This window comes from Protopterus annectens, chromosome 13.part0, assembly GCF_019279795.1.
Source record: "Protopterus annectens isolate FY-2018-M chromosome 13.part0, PAN1.0, whole genome shotgun sequence".
Lineage (NCBI taxonomy): Eukaryota > Metazoa > Chordata > Ceratodontiformes > Protopteridae > Protopterus > Protopterus annectens.
In genome coordinates, this window is record NC_056747.1 from 678,813,351 (window position 1) to 678,837,450 (window position 24,100).

Here is a 24,100-nt window from a genome sequence, read left to right on the forward strand (position 1 = left end):
TATCCATTTTCTCCATACTGAGGAGTGCCTCGAGTGTGTGCATTTTGAGGTTTAGACTTCTGGCATTGAGTAGCATTACTCTCAGTTTTCTGTTACTTGTGCTATTTACGGTGGTGGGTTTGTCTTTTGAGCCTTGCCTAAAAAAGGCACTATGGGGGTGGCAAGAGCCTTGGCAAGTATTCGAAAGCCTAAGGGTGACAGGTGCAAGCCATCTCTAGTAAAGCAGCGTGGCTTGTCGAACATGTCATCCCAGGCAGACAGACACTGGATCCCCTTTGAATGACACCAGAAACTTAGCCAATTGTTGAAATCGAGAATTTTTTCTTTATACCGTAGTATCATTCTTGGTGAGGGCAGGATGCTGCACACGGTCAGGGTCATACCGGCCTGGGCTACATGATCAGAGAGCTCTTCCATGTCTCTTTTCATGTAGTCCAGGGAGGTATGGCTCAGGTCATTCACACCAACATGGTCAATGACAGAATCATATTTGTACTTGTTCTGGAGTGACCTGAGTGCTTGTGTTATGTGGCGGATCCTGGCACCCAGCAGGCAGCTAACAGTAACCTTCTCCTTATTCAGCCTAGTGAGTGGTACATCAGTGTGCCTGACTATATAGTCACCTATTACTAGTATGTTGGGTATGTTATTTTGCCTTAAGGGCTGTGATTGCATGGCACACTGGTTTTGTGAAGTATGTGTTTCATGGTTTGTGTTGGGGGGTGGAGGTTACTTGGATGTTTGCTTTGGAGGTCTTTGTTGGTTTCGCAGATTTTTATTTAGAGCCTCCAGGTATGTTTTCATGTATTTATGTGTGTTTTTTGCCAGTGCTGGTTTAATGGGTCTATGTAAGACTAGTGGTGTGATGCAAGTATTTCCCTTCTCCTCTTGACTGTCTGATCCAGTCTTGGGTTGAGAGAGCTTAACCTCTAGTTTGGCTGTATAACTGCATCTCTCGCATGTATTAGTGTTTGGTGGTAGGATTAGGGGCTTGTCTGTGTACATGAAGCAGCTGTAACATTGCCTCAAAATGCCCAGATTCACCAGTTGGACTGGAGAGTACACCTGAAACTGCCCTTTGGACATGCCTGGATAGGTACAGTGAACTGTTTTACTGGATGGTGGTAAGGTCAAATAGAGACCCTTGTCCTTCTGTACAGTACAGGAGGGTCAAGTGCTAGGGTTTATAAGTGCTTGCTATAAGTTTTGAGCAAATGCCAGGCTGAGAAATGAAAGGCTTGAATGCTTAAGTTGAAAGTTTGTCTAGTTCCAAGGGAAAAACTGAAGAGGAGACTTTGTGTAGCCGGGAATCATTTTACCCTAGCTAACCGGTGCTGCCCGGCATGCAAAATGGGAAACAAGTATATATATATATATATATATATATATATATATATATATATATATATATATATATCTATATATATATATATATATATATATATATATATATATATATATATATATATATATATATATATATATATATATATATATATATATATATATATTTTTTTTTTAGAAAATAAAGCAGATACACTAAAAAAAACAGTTTAAAAGCACAGAAAAAAGAATTATTGTTATATATCACAGATCAGAGTTGTAGTCAATGCCTCCAGTAATAAAGTAGGAAGAAACACAACTACAGTAAAAGCAGGTGAATAGAGTGCAAGATATATATATATATATATATATATATATATATATATATTTATATATATATATATATATATATATATATATGTATATATATCTTTATATATATATATATATATATATATATATATATATATGTTTATTTATATATATATATATATATATATATATAAAACAATAGAAAAACAAATTGATTTATACAAGTTACCCAATTAACCAGAAAAAAGCTCAAAACTGAACCCTGTTCCAGCAGTCTTCAATCAGACAAATTCTAACTGCACACCCCTGCTTACTAGGATGCAGGGGAACCTTCTCCAAAGAAAGATGGCCTGGATCAGTGCCTCAAGTTATACAAACAAAGCTAGATTCAGCAGGCCTGAATCTGGTCTATGCTATAGCAACAAGGTGCACCAATTTCAGAAAGAAACAGTTCAAATAAGCAGTCACAATAAGCCTGTGACCAGAAATTCCCAGCTCAGAAGGGCAGAATCCAGCCTCTCCTCCCGCAAGAGTGCAGATCACAAACCTTTTTAATGTAGAATAGCTGGCCTGAAGCCCAAGTGCTTAAGCCAGAACTAATACACTTTTAGAATAGTAGACACTGGGCCTTCAATCAGCAATTCCCAGCATAGAAGGATGTAAGCTACCTGTCCTGCCACAACAGTGCAGACCACAAACCTTCTTAATGTAAAACAGCCTGTATGAAGCCCAAGTGCTTAAACCAAAAGACTTAGAATAACAGTCACAATTTAATCAGGCTACAACCAAGCAGTCATGTAAGTAAAACCACCATTTCAGAAAAGGTTATAATTGTACATTTCACGTCGGAAAATATTCATGGACAGAACAAAATGTAGGATGGCTGCGGAAGCACAGAACCCCTGTTTCTTTCATTACTACCCACATTAAATGTCAAACTATAAAGGAAAAGTAAACAACCATAGCTCTCAACCTTCCATCTCCAAAATGAGGAACACTAGCCCTCATAATCATAGTCAGCCTTAGACATAGGCCAACTAGATGGCTGCCTAGGGCACCACTCTAGCAGGGGCGCTTTTTCAGTAATTGATGTAGGTAGACTAGGATGGGGGCACTAGGTGGTGTGGTGGGGGGCGCCGTGGAGTCCTTTTGACAGGGCACCAGTTGACCTAAGGCCATTCCTGCTCATAATGTGGAACAAATGGGCAAAATGTGGAACACCTACTAATGGCTTACTAACAACTTCAACTAGGAAGACCATAGGATGATTAAAATATGCTGGTTTTACTTATAAAGGAGATCTTTTAATGAATTAATATGATTTGTTTCTATTTACCACGGATTTCACTTAAAAAAATCCTAACACTGAATGTGTGAGTCTTTCAATGCGGGACATTTGAGGAACATGAACTTTTTAAGACCCCCAAATAAGGTACGTTCCTCGTAATGAGGTACACTTGAGAGGTATGTACAACAATGGAAAGAATCACATTTCACAACATTACGTTAATAAATTTGTCGGCACCTCAACCACATGTGTGACTATACCAAGAGCGAGTTGTTTGGAACATGGTTGCGATAATACGCAAGTACCAAATAATTAATAATAATAATTATAAAACTCTCTGATGTTTTGCCGGTTATCTAACAATGTAGTACTTCGCGGGAGGTACTGCGCAGGTTAGGGCGTTTCCATACTGATTGGCAGGTCAGCGCATATTTGAGTGACACTGCGTGTTCCCGTTACACTCTGTGAATAACAATAACTGTTAATCATATGGTCTGTTTCTCGTATATTTTGTAATTTCGTGGTAAAGCACTGAAGATTAACGTTATTAAATAATGACATACATTCGAGTTTCAGATGGTATTTCCTTCATCGCGATGACAAACAAGAGAGAAAACCACCTATGAACCTATTGTGGATGAGCAGTTGGTCCATTTGTCTACCTTATTTCCCTACCCAGTCTTCAACGACATCTTTCATACTTTATACTGCACTGCCTTAAAGGTATAGGTTTCTCTAGGTATAACAGTCTTGCAATCTTAAAACCATATGGCCCAATGATACAGGCAGTGGTTACAATCTGTATGCCTATAAAGGCACCAAACAGTGGCACAGTCTGTATGCAAATTCTCTTCCTAGTAAATTGAATTTGTGGATTGACAGCCCACTTCACTTGTCAGATGCTCGTTTTATTGCTGAACAGCTTCCCCACCACTGCACTTTCAACTAACAGACAGAATGCTTCTCCCTCTCTAATTTGGGACAATACTGTACCAATGTCTACTACCACAGCATTGGTGTACACCTGGAATTGTTTGGAAAAATCAGAGGCTATTCATAATAGGTTCTGAACCTTTTAGTTTCCTAAAGGCATGTTCAACTTCTGTACCTTGAACATTCAATGGAACTTAGGTCAGTCAGATGGTGAATAATGGTTGCAAAGTCCAGGACAAACCAAGCAATATCTCACCAATCCAAAAAAAAAAGCCCTAATCTGCTTTTTACAATTCTATATTGCCTCTACCTGTTGAGCCTGTGGATTCACTATCCGTGATATTGTAGACCAAATACCTAGCTTCTGTCATGTCAAATTTATCTGGGCTAGATGCAAATCCAACTGCAAAGTTCAAACTGGTTAATGAGCGGTTATTATAACCTAAAATGTGCGATTATTATAATGTCCAGTTAATCAGGTTTTAGAAGGTAGATGGTTGTGAGGGAGGCTTGTTTGTTATATTTTCATGTTTGTTTATTAGCGGTGTTAATAACGGGAAATGAGCGGTTATTATAACCTAAAATGTGCATGTTTGTTTACATTTCAGCTGTTCGGTGTTCGCAATGCCAGTTTTGGGCGGGGTTTGCTACTGCGCATCCTGCAACGTACTACACTGTTAGATAACTGTTTTGCCTTTTCTCTCAATTATTTTTGGCTTTATCCATAATTCTTGATTAAAGAAATTAAGATGTATGCCTCTGTTTACAGCTGTTAGCAAGTAATCTATATTTTACCCATAGTCTGCATTTAGAAAAAACGTATCATCATCCATTTAACTTTCACGCTGAACGCATGCGTTGTTATATCGCTCCTAACGCACATGGCGACAGCCTCTTTCTGTCATTAAGCCCGCGTAACTGAACGTAACTAAGTTTGGCGCCAGGTGCGTAGAGTCAAAGTTGTTGGGTTGTAGAAAGAGGTCTAAGCGATTACATATCTGTAACTTGAAGTCTATTTATAAGCTGTATCGAGATGGCAGTCAGGTTAACTGAAGGTGCTATTGCGGTAAGTTTTTGCAGAAGCGGATCCATTAAGTATTTGAGCTGTTCCTTTTGATATTGTAACTAGGTGGGAGTTGTTGGACCAAAGGGGGTGTTTGTGATTGACCCTTTTCAGTATAAAACCAAGGGTTGCTGTGTGCTACATCGCCAAGGGCCTGCGTAGGTGGGCAGTTATTTCAGTGAGAGTAATCTGAAGGGGAGTATAGCATTTAATATTCCTTTGATGTTGTTGAATTTAAGTTTTATCAAATTTACTTGAAAGGGTTTGTCTTCAAACCAAGACCTGTTATATGTGAGGAACAGTTGCTATCAGCATTTTTCATCTAAGAGGCATCGGAATGAATTTGTAAATAATCTTCTGTTAAATGTACATGGGGATTGTGTAGTTCTTTATTATTGCCAGAGTGTCTGTTGTTTGCAATCTGTAAAATCTCCGGGACAATTTAAGGACTTTTACAAGTTGATATTTATGGTGGCTGGTGGAAATACTTCGAGTGTGTTCAGGTCTTGATAAATTTAAAGGCAGCTACTTAACCGCAGCACGGTTGTCTTCTGAACTATGACTCCGATAGGTGTGGGCATAGAAAACAAATTCTTGACGTTAGGCACCTGCAGTTTTGAGATGGTCTAATTTTGCGTGCATGCGCCTGGATCACGTTTGGGCAAATGTGTTGGCGTGTTGGAAAACTGCTGTTGATGTAAGCGTTAGGGGAGGAGTTCTCCACGGAATTGGCAAACCTCTGTTGGCGTGGCTTGACACGTGACGCACGGGTTTGCAATTTCTGACCAGCCCAATTAGGCTGTCGGTGCATATTGACCACTTGGCACCAGAATCGGGGTCAAACCAAAACACACTTGGGAGAGTGGAGATAAATCAGGCACTGTATTAATAGGCAGTGGTAGTTTAAGAAAGCTGTTCAGAACTCGGAGAGGTGTGAAAGACAAGCTTTTCGTTAAAAAGAAATAAAAAATATTTAAATTCTGCTTAAATATTAAAAGGACAAGCCCAGTGTTTAAGTTAGGGTCTGAGTTAAGATGACAGAAGTCGCCCCACTTCGACACGTCACTTTCATTCCCACCCAGTGTCATGTTACTTTTAAATATCCTGTTCATCCACCGTTCCAGTCTTTTCAGCTCCCACATAAACTATTCTGTGGATTTGTGTTCCTCTCCGACTTGGATTAGGGAACCATGGCCCCAGCTCCTGGCTCATATTTAAAATAAAGCTGTGCCAGGGAAAAGTTACTAATTTTTAAATTTTGTATCACTCATGCTTCCACAGATGTACAAGCATTCTGCGCATAAGTCATTTGTCTAGTAGTATACAGAAATTGGTACATATCAAACTAGGGTTACCACCTGTCCCACTTTGCGAGGGGCAGTCCCTCATTGGGCACGTCCTGTGATTTTAAGATAGTTATTAATAGTTGCATAAAACAGTTATTCTGTATCTGAAACGCCTAAATGTTATAAGAAACAGAATAAGCAACTAAAATGCTACCAGAATAAGCTTTTATTTAGGCAAAACAGTGAGGTTCTGTCTTTTGTACTGGCTGTGGGTATGTTTCGGCCTGCAAAATCTGACATTTGTACCAAAAATGTCCCACTTTGGGCATTTGAAAAGGTGGCAACCCTAGTATCAAACTAGACACTTTTCTCTTCCTTTTTTTAGCTTCTAATGTCCAACCTTCTGTCACACACTTGCTTTCTATGGGTACTACCAGGTCAGAAAGTCACTACCCCAGGCCAGTATTCAAAAACCAGAATACAGTAAAATATGAAAGAGAAATATGGTTTCCACTTGCTTGCCTGCCTCAGATGCTTTCTGTAGGTAGAAGCCATGTCATACAATTGTTGTAGGTGGCCAGGATTCACAGTCACCACAAAATAAAATATGAAATGGAAAAGAAAAAAAAAACTGTTTACTAATGTTTTAAAAGCCTTGCATTACTGATGTGCTTTCTAGAGTAGCAGCGGCAGTCTGGTCGCAAAATGCCTGAAAGGCTACTTTTTCTCAGTGTGTAAAATGCACAGATTAAACTAATTAATGGTTCACAGGGAGAGCTCAACAACTGGAATTTGAGATGGATTTAGCTAACACCTTATGGGCTGCAGCGGTTAGTGTTGTTGCCTCACAGCAAGAGGCTCTCCGGTTTGATTGTTTGCTGGAACACCTGTGTGGAGTCTGCATGTCCTCCCCAGGGTCAAGTGATGTTGCCGATATGTGTGTGCATGAAAGGGTCCGCTTTCTTTGAAGGTTGGGTGTCGGGCTGGCACCTTAGCGTAAAAAATCCGCTGCCAATCATTAGCGGACTGGAGTTCTGCTGTGGTGACCCCTAACCGGGAAAAGCCGAAAGACCTTAGTTTTTTTTAAACTTCCTTCGGGCATTCCCCTAACCTCCTCAGCCAAAGCTGAGCATGCTCAGAAAGGCAAACCTGAAATGTAAACAGACAATCAAAACAAGGAGTCCCTGGGATTGTCCCTTTAAGTTACTCTTATAGTTACCTATATGGTGATTACTTGTGCTTCTCTGCTTTTTGTCCATGTTTTAGCCAAAATAAATTGTTTGCATTTTTTTAGTTTGCTGTGGGGCTTCAAGTCTTGTAGCTTTATTTGCAGCTGTGTATCAGTGCAAGAATTTTAGCATTGCTTATACAATATACTGCACTTCTATGTCCATAAGCAGAATTACATGTAAAAGGTATCCTTTTTATTTTGTACCTAGTCTAGGACCTCAATCAGTCTTGTAGCTTCTCTCACAGTTGTGTCAATACTGATGTACTGCTAGCAGAAGTGTAGCTGCTACTACTACAAACCAGTGCCCTTCCCGCCTCTTCATTGAAGAGGGGGGAAAATGGAATTCTTCTACTGGCACACTAACCAGGTGGCCAGATGCATGACATGCCTCACTTGCCCTACCCATTCAAGTCCCATTTCTGTGCCCTGCCCTCAACCCCCCTCAACCTGTTTTATTAAAAAGTGTTTTTCAAACTGTAGCAAATAGTTAGTTTATTCCTTGCCTGTATGGAGCACTGGAGTACTCATTTTAGTTTAAAAAAAATTAAACTGCAGCAAGCTGCTTACTATAACTGTCACAGTTGCTATGATTATACCTTGCTTGCATGGTGTGCTGCAATGCTCAGGTTTTGGCTAAAAAAAAAAAGGACTTTGTGACTGTGCAGTATTGCATTAGAGTGAGATTGGCTGATTTAGTGCCTCCTCCCTAGCACTTTGTTCCTGGGTCAATTGCCACTCTTGCCTTGCTCTAGTTGTACTAAGGACTGTCAAATTAGTCTAATTTAGTCCTTTATTACAATGTTGGAAAATGTTTGCATAGTCTGTTGTGGGATTGCAGTAACGGTAATGCTGTGAATTTGTCCCAGGATTTGTGCTTCAGTACTTTTTATCGCTGTATACAACTGTGTAAAAGTTGCATTCCAGTGCCTTTCTGTCTATCCTGCTACTGTCCCCCCCCCCCCCCTATTCATTGAGTCTGTCCCATTATGCTAAATGTTTTTGAAGTTCTAACCACAGGACTTTCCATTGTCACCCCCCCCCCTCTCAATCCTGCTACCCTTCTGTTGTGGTTTTAAAAGGCTGTCTCTCTGGCTTCCGCCTCTTTGGGCAGTTGTGTAAAAAAAAAAACATCAAATGTCATGAGGTTTAAGAACAAAAAATATTTCATAAGTTTTGTCTAAGCTGCATAAAACAGTTAAATTGTACCTGAAATGTTATATGAAGCAACATAAGCAACTCAAATGTTATAAGAACAAGCTTTTATTTTGCCAAGAAATTGAAGCTTGCCAACATCCTGGTAGGTTCAGTGCTAACTTTACCCCCCTCTCACCCCCTAAAGGGCCCATATCTGTACAGGAAGAATGCAGAGTCCCTGTAATCACAACTACACAGGTAAAAGCTGCACACTCTAAAGCCAAAAACACAGCATACATGGGACCGGACAACATCCCAGGCTGTGTTTTACACGAACTTCCGAATGAACTGGCTCCCCACTTAAGCACCGTGTTCAATAATAGCTTCGCATCAGACTTTGTGCCCACTGAATGGCGCACAGCAACAGTTATCCCACTCCACAAAGGGGGAGCCACCACTGATCCTGGTAACTATCGACATATTAGCCTGACGAGCCTGGTCTGCAAGGCCATGGAACGTATCATCATGGAACTCGTAAACAAAGACATTGGTAATCTCCAAACTCTGGATCCCACCCAGTTTGGGTTTGTGGAATACAGATCATGCCTCCTGAACCTGATCGACTTCTTTGAGGCAGTCACCAAAACTGTAGATGAGGGTAAGGTGGTTCACACAGCGTATCTTGACCTTGCCAAGGCTTTCGACACCATCCCCCATTCTGGAATTATAGCTAAACTAGGTATAAATCCCTATGTCACAAGATGGGTTGCCAACTGGCTCACTGACAGAACCCACACTGTAAAAGTTGCAGACTCCAAATTTGACCTCAAAAGCAGTGACAAGTGGAGTAACACAGGGTTCCGTCCTGGGACCTCTCCCGTTTGGTATCTACTTTCTGAAGTACAGGCTAACACAGAAGGCCTCTGGCTAACTAAGTTGGACTGCAAACTAGGAGCCATAGTAAAGTACCCAAATGATGTGGACATCCTATAGAAGAGCCTTGCTGAGACAGATGCCTGATGTCAGAGCCATGGTGTCAAGCTCAATGCCAAAAAGTGCAGTGTCATCCCCTTTGGTAAATAGTCTGTACCCATGAACTACCACATGGGCAGCAATCTACTTAACACCGAATGTGTGATGAGACCTTGGGACCCAGGTGGACAGTAGTCTCTCCTTTGATAGTCACATCGCCACAGTAGTCAGGAAGTCCTACGTGGCACACCTCATCATAAAAGGTTCTCATCCAGGAAAAAAAATAGGTCATTGTTCCCCTCTACTCCATTCATTAGACCCATTATAGAGTACAACACCCCTTTTGGAATGCACCTCACAAGACATCTGCAGCAGCTGGAAAGGCCACAGAAGTACCTCACAGAGGATTACTGGCCTCCAACAAATGCCCTACACTGACCACCTCAAACTCCAGCTTTACTCCGTAGCATATTGCCTACTCCGAAGTGATCTCTCCCCAACATATAAAGCTATGTCAAACCCAGAGCTGTTGGACATACTACACTTAAAGAAATCCCAATCCCTCCGAGCTACATGCTCAAGGGACCTAAACCTTGTCACCACAATAAATAGGACATGCTGGAGGGATGGTTTCTTGTCCCAGAGACTTCCCATTCTCTGGAACATGGTACCCATCTATGTCAAGCAAAGTTCTTCATTAGCACTCCTCAAGAAAAATGTTGATGAGTGGATGGGAAATAGTAAATTCACCCCGGGGATCACTTCTGTGTGTCTGCTAGACAGTGGCACAGGAAAATAACTTTCTTGGGTGGTGTAAGCCAGGGGACCTTGTTGGCTAGGCTCACGTAGGCCCTTGGGCCAATAGCTTAGTACCTACCTATGAACCTATAAGCTCTGTCCTTTGCATTGGAAGTACAGGTAAGACCGTGGTGAGAGCAAATTGGGGAAATCAGAAGAAGCCAAGAATTGAGGTAGAACTGAAGATACTTGAAGCTATTGACCTGTTCAACTGTCTGAGAGGGTTGGTTGATAAGGGAAGTCTGAAGAGGTCAAAGCTAAAATCAGAGGGGCTGCAGCCAACTGGCAGTGTAGTGTATGACAGAAGAATGTTGAAGCTGAAAAGTAAGGTATACAAAAGTTGTGACCAGTGCTACTGTACAGTACAGAAACCTCAGCAGTAGAGGGGGAAGATAGAGGTGATGGGGAGTGCTCAAGAAGGGTGGTAGGATGCATACTATGGGACAGGTGAAGACATGTAATAGCAGAAGCCAGAGTAGCTCCAGTCACAGAAATCAGAGAAAGCAGATTATGGTGGTTTGGGCACATGCAGAGAAGCAGAAGATAATCTGGTGAAGATTTGGGACTGACAGGAAGAAGGTTAGAGGAAATGAGGGCGTCTAGCAAAGAGGTTGATGGATTGTGTGAGAGAAGATCTGCAACACTCAGACATGTGTAGCATTGAATCGAGAGAGATGGCCACAGTTAACACAACACCCTGTACCCATGTAGATAAAATAGGAAAGGAAGGAGGATGATGGGCTATGGGTATGTTTTGTCCTGCAAGATCTTCTCAGTCTCTACAAAACGAATTCCACTTTGGGCATCTGAAAAGGTGGTAACCCTGATGGGAATCTGACTTCCAAAGTCCCTTCCTCCCCTCTTTCTTTGGTGTTTGTTGTGTAACTTATTTAAGTAATTTCCCATACATTGTTTTCTATATATTCATAATGTTTTCTATATAGTCATACTATTAAGTGCCCACCCAGCAAACTAGTGTTGCAGTTGAGAAAACCTGTCTTACTACAAAATTTCTTCTGTTCATTTTGTCAGTGCTCCCATTTGCTTAGCGCCATCTCCACACACACAGATGTTCTTGAGTTTTATTGGCAGGTAACTGAAATGAAAAAAATAATAAATCTCTTAACTGTGAGTGCTACTGCTTCATTTTTGCAAGTAATTCTAAAGGGCCCTAGTACTTGAAATTGCATTGTTTAAGTTTTGTTATTGCTTTACACTCGCAGCCAGTCTGTCGTAGTGTTATTATATCAAGAGGTAAGTGCCTTGTACAGACAATTCATTTTCTGAGCATTTCTATCTAGACTTCCCTTAGAACTGAAATCTGTAGTTCACTGTGGCTAAAACAATGCCATTATGTGGAGACAAGCTTAAAGCAACTAGTTTGTACATTAAACAGCACTACTTTCAAATTTTAGCACCATATCCTAATCTTGTCCCCAACTCCAGAGACCACCCAAGGACCTCTGTGTAACCCAGTCCACTACCTAAAGTATCCCACCCAAATAAAGGTATGGACAACATGGATGTGCAGTTTGCAAATGTCTGCTTTGCATACAACGTTGTCAGGAACAAACACGCACACACCAGTGTATGGTAAGGTACTAAACAGAGTCTTCCCAAATATCAGAGGCTTCCTAAGTCTATAAACGACAACACCTATTCTCAGCAATATGTAAAGCACTCGCCAAAAATCGGCACCAAACACCACACATACGCAGCAGAGCAGCATGATCCTTCCACCAAGGGTGATGCCACAGTATGAACAAAAGATGATTGACTTCAATAATTTGGCTTAGTTTCTGGCATCTTCACAGTCACAGTGGGGTTCAGTATTTACCAGCATGGAAGGACATGTTAACAGACCACGTTGCTTTCTAAAGGATGGTCTGCACTTCTCTCCTAGACTTCTGAATGTTGTGTAAAACTTTATCCACCCACTTAATTGCTGTTTTTATGCAATGCTAGATTGGGTTTTATTTGCTATGTTGGTAGGTTTGTCAAATTTTAAGGTGTTGCTGCACAGTGATAAGAACATAAGTAAGAAACTCCACACTCTGCAATCTCTTTTCACTGTGGAGAATATAGACATCTCTGCTGTTATAGCTGATAAATCACCGGAACCACCACGATGTAAAAATAAGCAAATAATTTATTGAAGAGAAGAACAAGCGCTTTCACGCACTTTAATAGTGCGCTTCATCAGGTTACATTAAACAGAACCAGTCAATGTTCTTGTATACAAAAGTACACACCCTAATTGACAAGTGATTAAACAATCAAACAATTTGATGTACGTTAACAAGATTCATCGCCATTCAGGGCAGTCATGGAAACTAAAGCTTGCTCTAATTATATCAGCATGGTCAGAAGTGGTATGAATATATTATAAAACCGTTACTTCTAATCCTCAAATCTATTAAAAAAACCTTGTCCCAAAAAACAAGATTAATATTTGATAAAGACCATACTCCCAAAGTGTAGTCAAAATTAAGACATGATCATAAAATAAATCGGCACAAAACACATCATTCTGCACATCATTCTGTATCAACCATATTACAAGTTATGAACTCCCTCTGAAGGTAAAATGTGTCCTGCATACATGGTGAGGGGAAAAGCTGGGAAAAAAGAAAGAGGAAAAGGGAGGAGGAAGGGGCAGGGAAGGGACGCGGAGTGGAAAAGGAAGAACAAGGGGGAAAAACCATTGGCAGAACCATCCTAGCTAGGTAAATGTGGCAAAGGAAGCTCTACTGATATACCCAAGATCATCACATTAAAAAATCTAAATATGAACAAAATCGATCATGAAAAACATTAAATGTTAATAGTAGTCTAAAGTTATCTATTGATTATAAAAGTGCAGGTCTAATACTAAGGGCCGAATTTAAACCAGGCTCTATATGGGCCCTAAGGTTTAAAATCCACTTTAATTCATTCAATTCAAGAGACCCTAGTAGATCCCCCTCTCTTCTATTAGGATGCAGAATCTGTAAAACCCTAAATTTAAAAGCATGGGTTGGACATAATTGACAGTGTTTGGCCAAGGCATTGTTGGTGTTTGCTTTTCTTATATCATACACATGGTTATAAACGCGGTCCTTAAGCCTACGTGTGGTCATACCCACATAGTAGGCTTTGCACTTATCACACGTGGCCAAATAAACGACATTTGTTGCATCACAGGTAGCATAGAATTTCGGTTCAAACACTATCCCTAGCTCTAAACACTCAAATTTCTGTACAGTTGAAATAAACTTACAGATACAGCATCTCCTACAGGGAAAAGTTCCCTGCCTAAATCTTGTTCTAATATCTAGGGGTTCAGTTTTCAACTTCTCCCTGCACAACAATCTTTTAAGATTAAAACAATTACTGTACCTAAAGCTTGGTCTCTCCCCCCACTATTTTCAACAGATCTCTATCCATGCTAAGAAGCTTCCAGTTCTTAAAGACAATGTCTTTAATATGGCTTACATCATTTGTATATTTGAGATCATATTGGACCTTGGTTCTAATATTGCCAGAATACCTACTGGAAAATCCCTTCTTAGAAATTAATCCATGGTTAGGGGTAGTACTGCCTCTATAATTATTGATTAGCCAGGATGGATATCCCCTATCCAAGAAACATTTAGCCTGAAAGTCCAAAAGACCATTTTCATCTTCAACGTTGTTGCAGAGTCTGCCTACCCTCGACATTTGGTTTTTAACCACGTTGGGAAAAATATGCCTAGGATGCATACTCTCATAATGGAGTATGCCATTCCTCCAACACTGTTTCCTATACAAAGAAGTTATAATATCATTCATAGCATTCTTTTTAATAGTGATATCAAGGTAGTTCACTTCCGTAAAAGAATATTCAAATGTAAAATCCAGGAACGTTGTGGTAGATCCCATATAACCTACAAAGTTAGTTAAGGACTCAACACTTCCATTCCAAAAAAGGAGAATGTCGTCTACAAAGCGCCTATATAGAATGGCATTGGCTTTGTATCTATCATCATTAAAGATATGTCTTCTCCCATTGGTGTATAGCTAAATTAGCATAGGCATTAGCGCAGGGGGTGCCCATAGCCACCCCCCATGTTTGCCTAAACACCTTATCCTGAAACAAAAAAATATTATTATTCAGGATTATATCCAGGAGACTACATACCCTCAATTGATCACTATTATCTAGGTCGCTAAGTTCCATTAGACAACTCCTAACAGCATCAACACCAAATTCGTTTGGAATGCTAGTGAACAGGCTTTTTATATCCAGCGTAACCATCAAGGTGTCAGGTCTTAAGCTTTCTAATAAAGAACCACTTTTCAGATCTTCCAATAAAGTAAAGGAATTTTTCAATATGGTGGGTATACTACCTACCAATGGGCCTATTTTTGACTGCACAAACTGTGAAGCATGCTCCGTAACCCAAAGTTTCCCAGACACTATGGGTCGTAGGGGCGGTGGATACACCCCTTTGTGTATCTTGGGAAGCCCTTTAATAATGGGTATCAATGGGGCCTCAATAACTAAGTAGTCGTGCAAACATTTATCAATACACCTGGTCATTAAAAGATCATAGATGGTATCGTGCACATCTCTAATAATAGAGCTTACCTCAGCTCTACTTATTTGGGAATAAGCTATATCATCTTCCAACATCTCATTCATCAAATCATGATATAACACCACATCCATTGCTACTACCCCCCCCCCCTCTGCTGTTACTGGGGCATGGTTTAAATCTGCAGAAGGTACTCTGGCAGCACATGGTATCGGTGCCTTCCACACATCTAGACAATCGGCTGCACGGGCAGTGACAAAAGGTGGACGAGTCTTGCAGGCTGTGACAAAAGGTGGACGAGTCTCAATGTATATTGGCAACTAGCACAACTCTGCATTGGTTAAACAGGATGACACCCTGGAATTTATCCACGTACAAATCACCACAAAGTCCCATACTATATCCTGACAAGCTATAGTTCACTCTGTATTTCTTAGAATCAGATAGTTCATACCTAGACCTACTGGAGATGATCAGCATTAAACAGAAGATCCTGTTCATTAGAGACTTTAACTACCCCCTTTATAGACTCTGAAACGTGCACTGTATCCTACTTGCAGGCACAACGATTCCTGGACTTTATCTAGTCAGGGTTATTTGTTGGTGTGCCCTCCCTCCTGAGGTTCAAACATACTGGACCTGGTACTAACCAGTATGGAAGAGTGCTACCCCCTCCCCAATAATGTCATGTCCTTACTGGTAAGGCAAAATGAAAATGAACTGTGTAATCCCAGCAAACCCTGTAGCAGTTAAGAACCATTTCAAAGCAAACTACATCCTACTAAGCAGTAGTTTGTCAAAAATTCATTGCCCTACCTAACCTTGAGTTCACAGCAAGCTATGCAGAATTGTTCAGAGATACCATGTACAAACATGTAAATGACTGTATAAAGGCTGCTGTACATACTAGAAGTAAACCAAAACAAATAAAACAAAATATCCGCAGCTGGGAGAAAATAATTATTTCACAATTCTCAGGATGAGCGCTTTCGTTTGCTGCAAGCAAACTTCATCAGATAAAAATGTTCACTGGTGCCACCTTTTTATATATACCAAAGAAAATGAACTAAGCTAATTACTCAATTCTAGAATTCTTAGTTACAAAACACCCTATTTAAAAACCTTCACTGGGTACATTGAATGCAATTGAATACAAAAAATTAATATAAAAATAATTCACAATCTTAAATCATTCATGCCACCAAAACATGAATTAATAATAGGTGCATGCACATTGGTCATGTTGACATTTTTCTAAATAATGTATTTGATAAATTATTAGAGGTTTTGAAAAATTGACAATTATACCAAATCAGATCTCCCTGACAAAATGGCTTTGATATTAATATTTTCATTTAAACCTGGTTCTATATTTGACTTTAGTCTCAACTGCCACCTAATTTCTTTCTGTAACAAAAGATTTTTATAATCCTCTCCTCATGTTCCTGTCAATCAAATCCACAATACCAAATTTAAAATCAGGTGGAGAACAGCAGACTATGGTGTGTTTGTATAGGGCACTAGTTTCTTTTTTATTTTTGATGTCATTCATATGTTTGTAGATCCTGGTCTTTAGTGCCCCCTCAGTTTTGCCCACATAATATGCCAGACAAGAACAGGTTGCCAAATACACCAACATTCTAGTCCTGCAGTTCCCTCTACAAAATCTGATTTTACTGTTCAAACCATTGTTTAGTGTGATGTGATTGACTTGATGAATATGGGAACATTGGCTACATGCCCCACAGGAATGTTTTCCACCATTGTGTCTATACATAATTGTTCCCTTTTTCAAAAAGTTTCTTAAAGTTCTGACTAACTTTATATGTGACCTGTGGTCCATCCCCAGCCATGCCGTGAACTTCTTGATTAGTTTTTAAAATAGACCAATTGTTCTGAAGTATCCGGATTACATGGTCTGAAAAACCATTATGTTCAATGACACAGGCCCCCTGAAAATCCCTAAATCCCTAAATTCCTCTATTGGACTAACGCTGACAGACCGTGGTTGTCCCAGTAAAGATTTATATCTGGTCCCCCACCCCATATAAACCTCCTGTAAAGTCTCACCTACCAGTTTTTTAGGGTAGCCTCTCTCAATACATTTCTCGCCCAAAAAACAAGAATTCCTGATGTAAATCTGTAAATTCTGATGTCATTCTTGCCACCCTCACTGCCTGCCCCATGACAATAAATTTTGATGGTAGGGATGTTGACTGTCAAAATGGAGATATCTGTTACACCAAGTGGGTTTCCTGTAAATCTGTGACTTGGTTTTACTCAACGTAATGTCCAAATAACTTATGCGTGTGTTGTCTACTTGATATGTAAACGAAAGAAAGGTGGTGGAATTGTTGATATAATTTATAAATTCTTCCAACTTCTCCACCGTTCCTTCCCATATAACAAAGATGTCATCCAAAAATCGGAGATAGGTGGTGATGTAGCTAATAAAAGGACCTGAAAAGATAAATCTGTTTTCCCATTCTAATAAAACCAGATTGGCGTAAACGGGGGCACAAGCTGCCCCCATAGCTACGCCACTGGTTTGTTTGTAATATTCGCCCTCAAAACTAAGAAAGTTGTTGTCCAATACCACCTCCATTAGTTCTAGGGTTAACTGTTTCCTATCCAAAGGTAAATCAGAATACCTAGAAATACTTTCCTCAAAAAATTCAAACCCTTCGTGTCTGGGAATAAAAGGAAAAAGATCTTTCACGTCTATGGTGGTGAAAAGACAACTTTCAGACCATAAACTTTTGTCAATCTTACCCAAAAAGTCCCAGGAATCCCTAACCAAATGCTTTTGGTTGAGAACAATATTCTTGACTGATCGGTCAATAAAAACCGCTAAAGGGTGTGTCTTGTATCTTTTAGCCGATACAATCAGTCTAAAGGGAGGTTGTGTAATGGATTTATGTAACTTGGGGATTCCAAAAAACCCCGGAATAACAGGATAAGTTTGTTTTAAAAAAATCATAGGTGGAACCCTCTATTCTGTTTTCTATCCTGTATTCTTCCAATAAGGAATCGATCCTGCCGTAAGCTACTTGGATCTCATTAAAAGACACTGAGGAATATGTATTCTCGTCTGACAATAAGGATGTTAAGGCATTGATCGGTTTGAAACATCACTAACCCCCCACCTTTGTCGGGTTCCATGTATCTAATACTATTTTCATTCCTCAAACTGTTCAACTTCTCTTCTTTCCTAGATACATTGTAACACACTGGACCTTTCTTGAAGCTGTTAAACTTCTCATAAATCTCCTTGGTGACAATATTTTCAAATATTGCTCTGGTCGGATGCAAAGGAGGATTAAACGTACTTCTCCTCACTAATGAAGTATTAGTGAGCCCAATGGCACTGTTAGGTTTATTTTTGTGAAACCGTCAAAGGTTCATTTTCCTAAGAAATAACTTTAATTCAATTAATATGTCAGCAAGGTCTCCCCTGTTAGATTTGACAAATTTGAATCCCTTTGAAAAAAAGTTCAAAATATGTCTCATCCAAAACATGATCAGTATAGTTGTAAATTTTGAAACCTTTGTATTCCGAAACAATACCATTGTGTTCAGTTTGAATGCATCCTATCTCTCTCTCTTTCCCCTGTTCCTCCAACCAGAATCCCTCCCAGTTGAATGGGGTGGGGGGCCCGGGTCTGAGGGAACACGTGCCTTGTTGGCCAATCTTTCTGATCGTCTCGGACCTAAAAAAGTATAGTCCAATGGATCTGAAAAGGAATCAAGTTCATCAAGACCCCCATTAAACCCTTCCCTGGTATCCCTTCTTGTCCTATCATAATGGTTTCCAATAGGGGAGGATTTGTTAGAATAACGTGGCAAGTGTAAGGTAGAAACAGTATTGAACCTCTTAACAGACTGCTCAGAGGGATACGTAGTGTGAATAGGTCTAGGGTACTGTTTCCCTTTAAAATATTGTTCCTTATCCCTAAGGAACTTTTTTTGTTTTCTTTCAAACACTTTTTCAATCCTAGTTTCAATTCTCTCCAAAATTCTGATATAAAAACCTTCATAATGTTCGAAAAGTAAATCCTTATTAATATTACTATCGAGAACATAAGTTCCCTCAACAAACTATTAAGTTGTGTCTTGTTGTGTTTAATTTCAAAACCAATGCAAAGCCACAGTCATCGAAAAAATTATGAAAATCACTTAAAACAGTTTCAGAGTACTGTACGCCAAAAGGATATTTGAAAAAACGTAACCCCTGAGGAACAATTTTACTATTTAAGCATCGATGCAAATGGCTGTTCTCAATCTGAATACTTTTATATTTAAACAACCGCTTTTCAAACACATGCACCATGTCTTTAAAAGAAAGTTCAGTTGTTCGCTTAACCAGTTTGTCTTCATTTAAAACATCATTGTGATTGTTAACACAATGCTTATCATAAAAAACATATTGCTTTTGTAAAATGTCCTGAAAGCGAACAGAACACACGTTTCCAGCAACAGTATCACAAACAGTCAACGCTGGCCATACACACACCATGTTCTCCACCTGATTTTAAATTTGGTATTGTGGATTTGATTGACAGGAACATGAGAGGAGGGGATTATAAAAATCTTTTGTTACAGAAAGAAACTAGGTGGCAGTTAAGACTAAAGTCAAATATAGAACCAGGTTTAAATGAATATATTAATATCAAAGCCATTTTGTCAGGGAGATCTGATTTGGTATAATTGTCAATTTTTCAAAACATCTAATAGCTTATCAGATACATTATTTAGAAAAATGTCAACATGACCAATGTGCATGCACCTATTATTAATTCATGTTTTGGTGGCATGAATGATTTAGGATTGTGAATTATTTTTATATTAATTTTTTGTATTCAGTTGCATTCAATGTACCCAGTGAAGGTTTTTAAATAGTGTGTTTTGTAACTTTAAGAATTCTAGAATTAATTGAGTAATTAGCTTAGTTCATTTTCTTTGGTATATATGAAAAGGTGGCACCAGTGAGCATTTTTATCTGATGAAGTTTGCTTGCAGCAAACGAAAGCGCTCATCCTGAGAATTGTGAAATAAATATTTTCTCCCAGCTGCGGATATTTTGTTTTATTAGTTTTATGGTGCTTCTGTGGATTTTGTCAGTATAAACTCTAAAAACAAACCACACTAGTGGAATCCTAATTTTAATAGGAAATAATAAAGGGAAGAAGTCATGACTAAAATAAGAGTAGCGATTCCCATAATGACAGAAGCTGTCTAATTTATACAGGAAACTGAGGACCAAGTCCAACAAAGCCAATTGCAAGGAGAAGATGGCCTTACTGGCTAAAGGCAACTGCAAGGCTTTCTACAGCTATGGCCAAAACTTCACCAGTTCCGCTGCCTTTGGTCATTGGTGTCACTCTTACTGAGTAGAGTGACATAATGAATTTGCTGCCTGTCAGAATTCAACTCTGACTTCACCTCCACTCCCCCCATGAAGTACTTACTGGCATAACCCCCTCTCACCCCAAAACTATTGGAGCAGGAACTGGTGGTGCTTGTAATGTCCAAAAACATATCCACAGTGAGCCCTGACAGTATCTTGGGATGCTAATTTAAATGGCTTGAAACCTGACCTACCAAGACCACTTGGGTCACTTCTCAACTTTGGTCTCAAAACAGGCTTTGTACCACAAGACTGGAGGACTGCAGCCGTTAACCTCACTACACAAGGGAGTACCATCAACTGACCCTGGAAACTTTAGACCTGTTAGTCTGACTAGTCTAGTGTGCAAAGCCATGAAACAAATTACCATGGAAATGATCAACAAAGGCAAATTTTAGATGGTGACCCAATCCAGTTTGGCTTTGTCAAGGGAAGGTCATGCCTACAAAATGACGTGGACTGCTTTAAGAAGGTCATCAAAACAATGAGTGAGGGCAAAGGCAGTGACTACTGCTTACCTTGACCTCTTGGCTAGGGTATTCTCTACATTACCCTACTTGGGTATAGCCAAACAAACTCATCAAACTGGGTTCTTTTTTTTAAAAACATTTATTAAACTATGACTTGATTTCAATGAAGACCTAGGCAAAAATACATTAACAGAAAAGAAAAAAACATTTTAACTTTTTTCCATTTAAATCCAGTTTAGATTTATTGTCTATCATCAGTCCAACATTACAAAAAGTTGCCAACAGAATTAAACTTAAGGCCATATTATGTCTAGGCAACCTGAACCCTGTATTCCAGCTCAGAATTATTTCCTTTGTTACTTTCAGCCATTTGCTTACCCAGTATTTCTGAGAGTATTTTGTAAGAAATATTTTAAAGTCTGCCAACTCGTTACAGTCTCAAAACATATCTTTCTCATGCTCATTTTCTTCCTAATCCTTTGTACTTCTCTCAAATCCTTACTAATTTACATTCCTCTCTACTATTCAAATTTGAAACTACATATAACAAAGTTGCCAAATTTGCAGTCAACATGACACCAAAATCACATCACTTTCACTCCAAAATCTGTTGGCTAGAATTTCCTAACCAACTCATTATATTCTCAACTTCTCCTAACCTATTCTATTCTAAACCAGCCCTCCTCCTGCCTTAGCATTTCCTCTCTCGTCTCCCTCTGTAACCCACCTCACTCCCTCAGAAGTTCTGACCAATGCCTATTACAGATCCGTAAACCTAAAAAAATCTCTTGGGCAAAACCTTTATAGCTATCTTCCAGCTCTATCTTGGAATAAGCTTTCCTTGGCCCTTGGAAATATTACTCGTACACATACATTTTAAGACCACTCTTAGAAATCAGTTGTACAGCACCTGGAGGATGTCACTGTAACCATCCCACTTAGAATTCATCCCATCCCTCTCTCCCCATTTATTCGTTTACCTCTCTCCCATTCCTTTTTACTTTCCTTTCTACACAAGTACTATCTATGAACTTCCTGTTTACCCTATAATACTCTACTTCCTTTTTTACTCCTCTAATTTACTGCCCCAGTAACTTGATACTTCCTGTTTACCTGTTATATCCTCTTCTGCTGCTCTCAATATCCCTCTTAATTAACTGTCCCCTGTATTCTACACTAATCTCTGTTTTACCTTCTCTGTCTGTTCTCTTCCCCTCACACTTCTGTTTGTCATCTAACTTCTGTGTCTCTCTCATACTAGACCACTAATAATTTTTTTTTTCTGCATCTTTACAACCTTGCATGGATCAGATGCTCTTCTATACTCCTAACTTGTAATGCCTCACACACTTATTTCTTCTTGCACTACATTTGGTCATCTGTCTCTTATTCTCCAATTTATATCCTCTTCTACATATTTTTACACAAGCATTGACAGTATTGTAAATGCTAGTGTAAATTTAATAGGAATATGTAGAAGAGTATATAAATTAGAGAAGATGAGGCAGATGACCAAATGTAGTGCAAGAAGAAATATAAGCGAGTGAGGCATTACAAGTTAGCATTAACAGTACTGCAAGCGTCAGCCGCAGTGATGCAGAGGTTAGCGTTGTCTCCTCACAGCAAGAAGCTTTCCGGTTCGATTCTTGGCTGGAGCGCCTTCTGTGCAGAGTCTGCATGTCCTCCCTGTGATCGACTAAACTTTAAAAAGAACTTGCAAGTAGGTGTCTGTGTCTTCTCTGAAGGTTGGGTGCCAGGCTGGCAACTCAACACTGTAAAATCTACTGCCACTCGTAAGCAGACCGTTGATCCGCTATGGTGACCCCTAACTGGGAAAAGCTGAAAGACTTTTTATTAACAGTACTGCAAATATGTTCCCTGAACTGTTCTCTCACTTGCATAACTCATTTGAAGTTTTATTTATATTGTGTAATGAGAAACTGTGGATCACTACTTGGAACTGTATTTTTTTACATGCAAAACTTGTTCTCTGGTTATAATTACTTGTATAATTAGTACTGTGGAGCTTTTTTCCCCAGGCCTTCTCTGAAAAAAGGGGCAATCTTAGATGGACTAACCCGGTCAACAAATGTCAATGTTCCTGGTTACCTTTTGCTACTTCATTACATCTCCAACATTTGCTGTTTACATGAAGAACATCTTGGCAAAACCAAATCTACTCTAGCTACACGCTCTAGGGATATAAACCTCAACACAACAATGAATAGAACATGCTGGAGGGATAGATTCCCTTCGCAGAGACTTCCCTTACTATGGAACAGGGTCCCGATCTACATAAGACAGGACCCCCTCACTCACTCTCTTCAAGAGGAACCTTGATGAGTGGACAGGTAACAAAGTTCACACCGGGGATCACACAAAAACAGCACTACTAGATAGGGGCCAAGGGTACTAGCTGCTAGTACAAGGGTCTAGGGAACTACTAAAGGGGCGGTGAATACCGCACAATGTGGCTGGGCTAATATATGCCTTCGAGCAGATAGCTCAGTATCAACCTGTGAACCTAATTCTCTGAAGTCGTCTTGGGGTATAAAAATACCTGTGAACACTTCCAACCAAAGATCCTAAATCGTTTGGACTTGGTTGCATACTTGGGGGAGTCATACACAGGTCTTCTATTGTTTCTTATAAATCGCTTTTCCATTCTCTCTTCCAGTCTTTTCCAATCACCTCTGATTAATTCTTGGTTATCATGCGGTATCTTCTGTGCTCGATTAACTAACCCTTTAAGAGCTGATTTTGTTCTAAATTAAACTGAAAATTCTAGCAGAGCGGATTTTTCACTTAAATCCCCTTATCCCTTTCTCTTTCCCTGTACTCTGAGATCAAGCCCTGATAGGGAAGGCACACTCTAGCCTGCCATCCTATGAGATCAAGCCCTGGTAGGGAAGGCGCACACTAGCCTGCCATCCTATGAGATCAAGCCCTGGTAGGGAAGGCGCACACTAGCCTGCCATCCTGATGTCTTCTTGGGCTTATTACACACTTTTCTTGCTCAAGTAATTTGCTTCCAGAATCTTGGTTCCTTTGCCAGGGTTCATCAGTAAGTTCAGTCTTCCTCTTGTCTATTTTCTGTATCCCTTCTTGGAGTCATCCCTATTTAAGTGTCTCTCTCCTCCATTCTTGTGTGGACTTAATTCTTAGAATAATTTCTGCTACTTTGAATATAATCTGTATGTTGGTTCTCCTTAAGGATCTACATCCAAAACCACCCCTCTTTTTTTGAACTTTCCTCTCTCGGTCATAATCCCTTTCTACTTTGAATTATAACCTCCTGCTTGTGTTGCATATTGAACCTTAACTGTG

The 24,100-nt window shown here is 39.7% G+C and overlaps 1 protein-coding gene across 1 annotated transcript in view; it reads left to right on the top strand.

Moving 5' to 3' along the window:
- The first annotated feature begins 4,721 nt into the window (after positions 1-4,721).
- The window catches only part of RPA1 (replication protein A1), a 1,048,235-nt gene continuing 1,028,856 nt past the window's right edge, over positions 4,722-24,100 (top strand). The window contains exon 1 of the mRNA XM_044054876.1: positions 4,722-4,922. Within this exon, the coding sequence (XP_043910811.1) occupies positions 4,890-4,922 (33 nt within the window). The 5' untranslated portion in view covers positions 4,722-4,889. The remainder of the gene's footprint in view (positions 4,923-24,100) is intronic.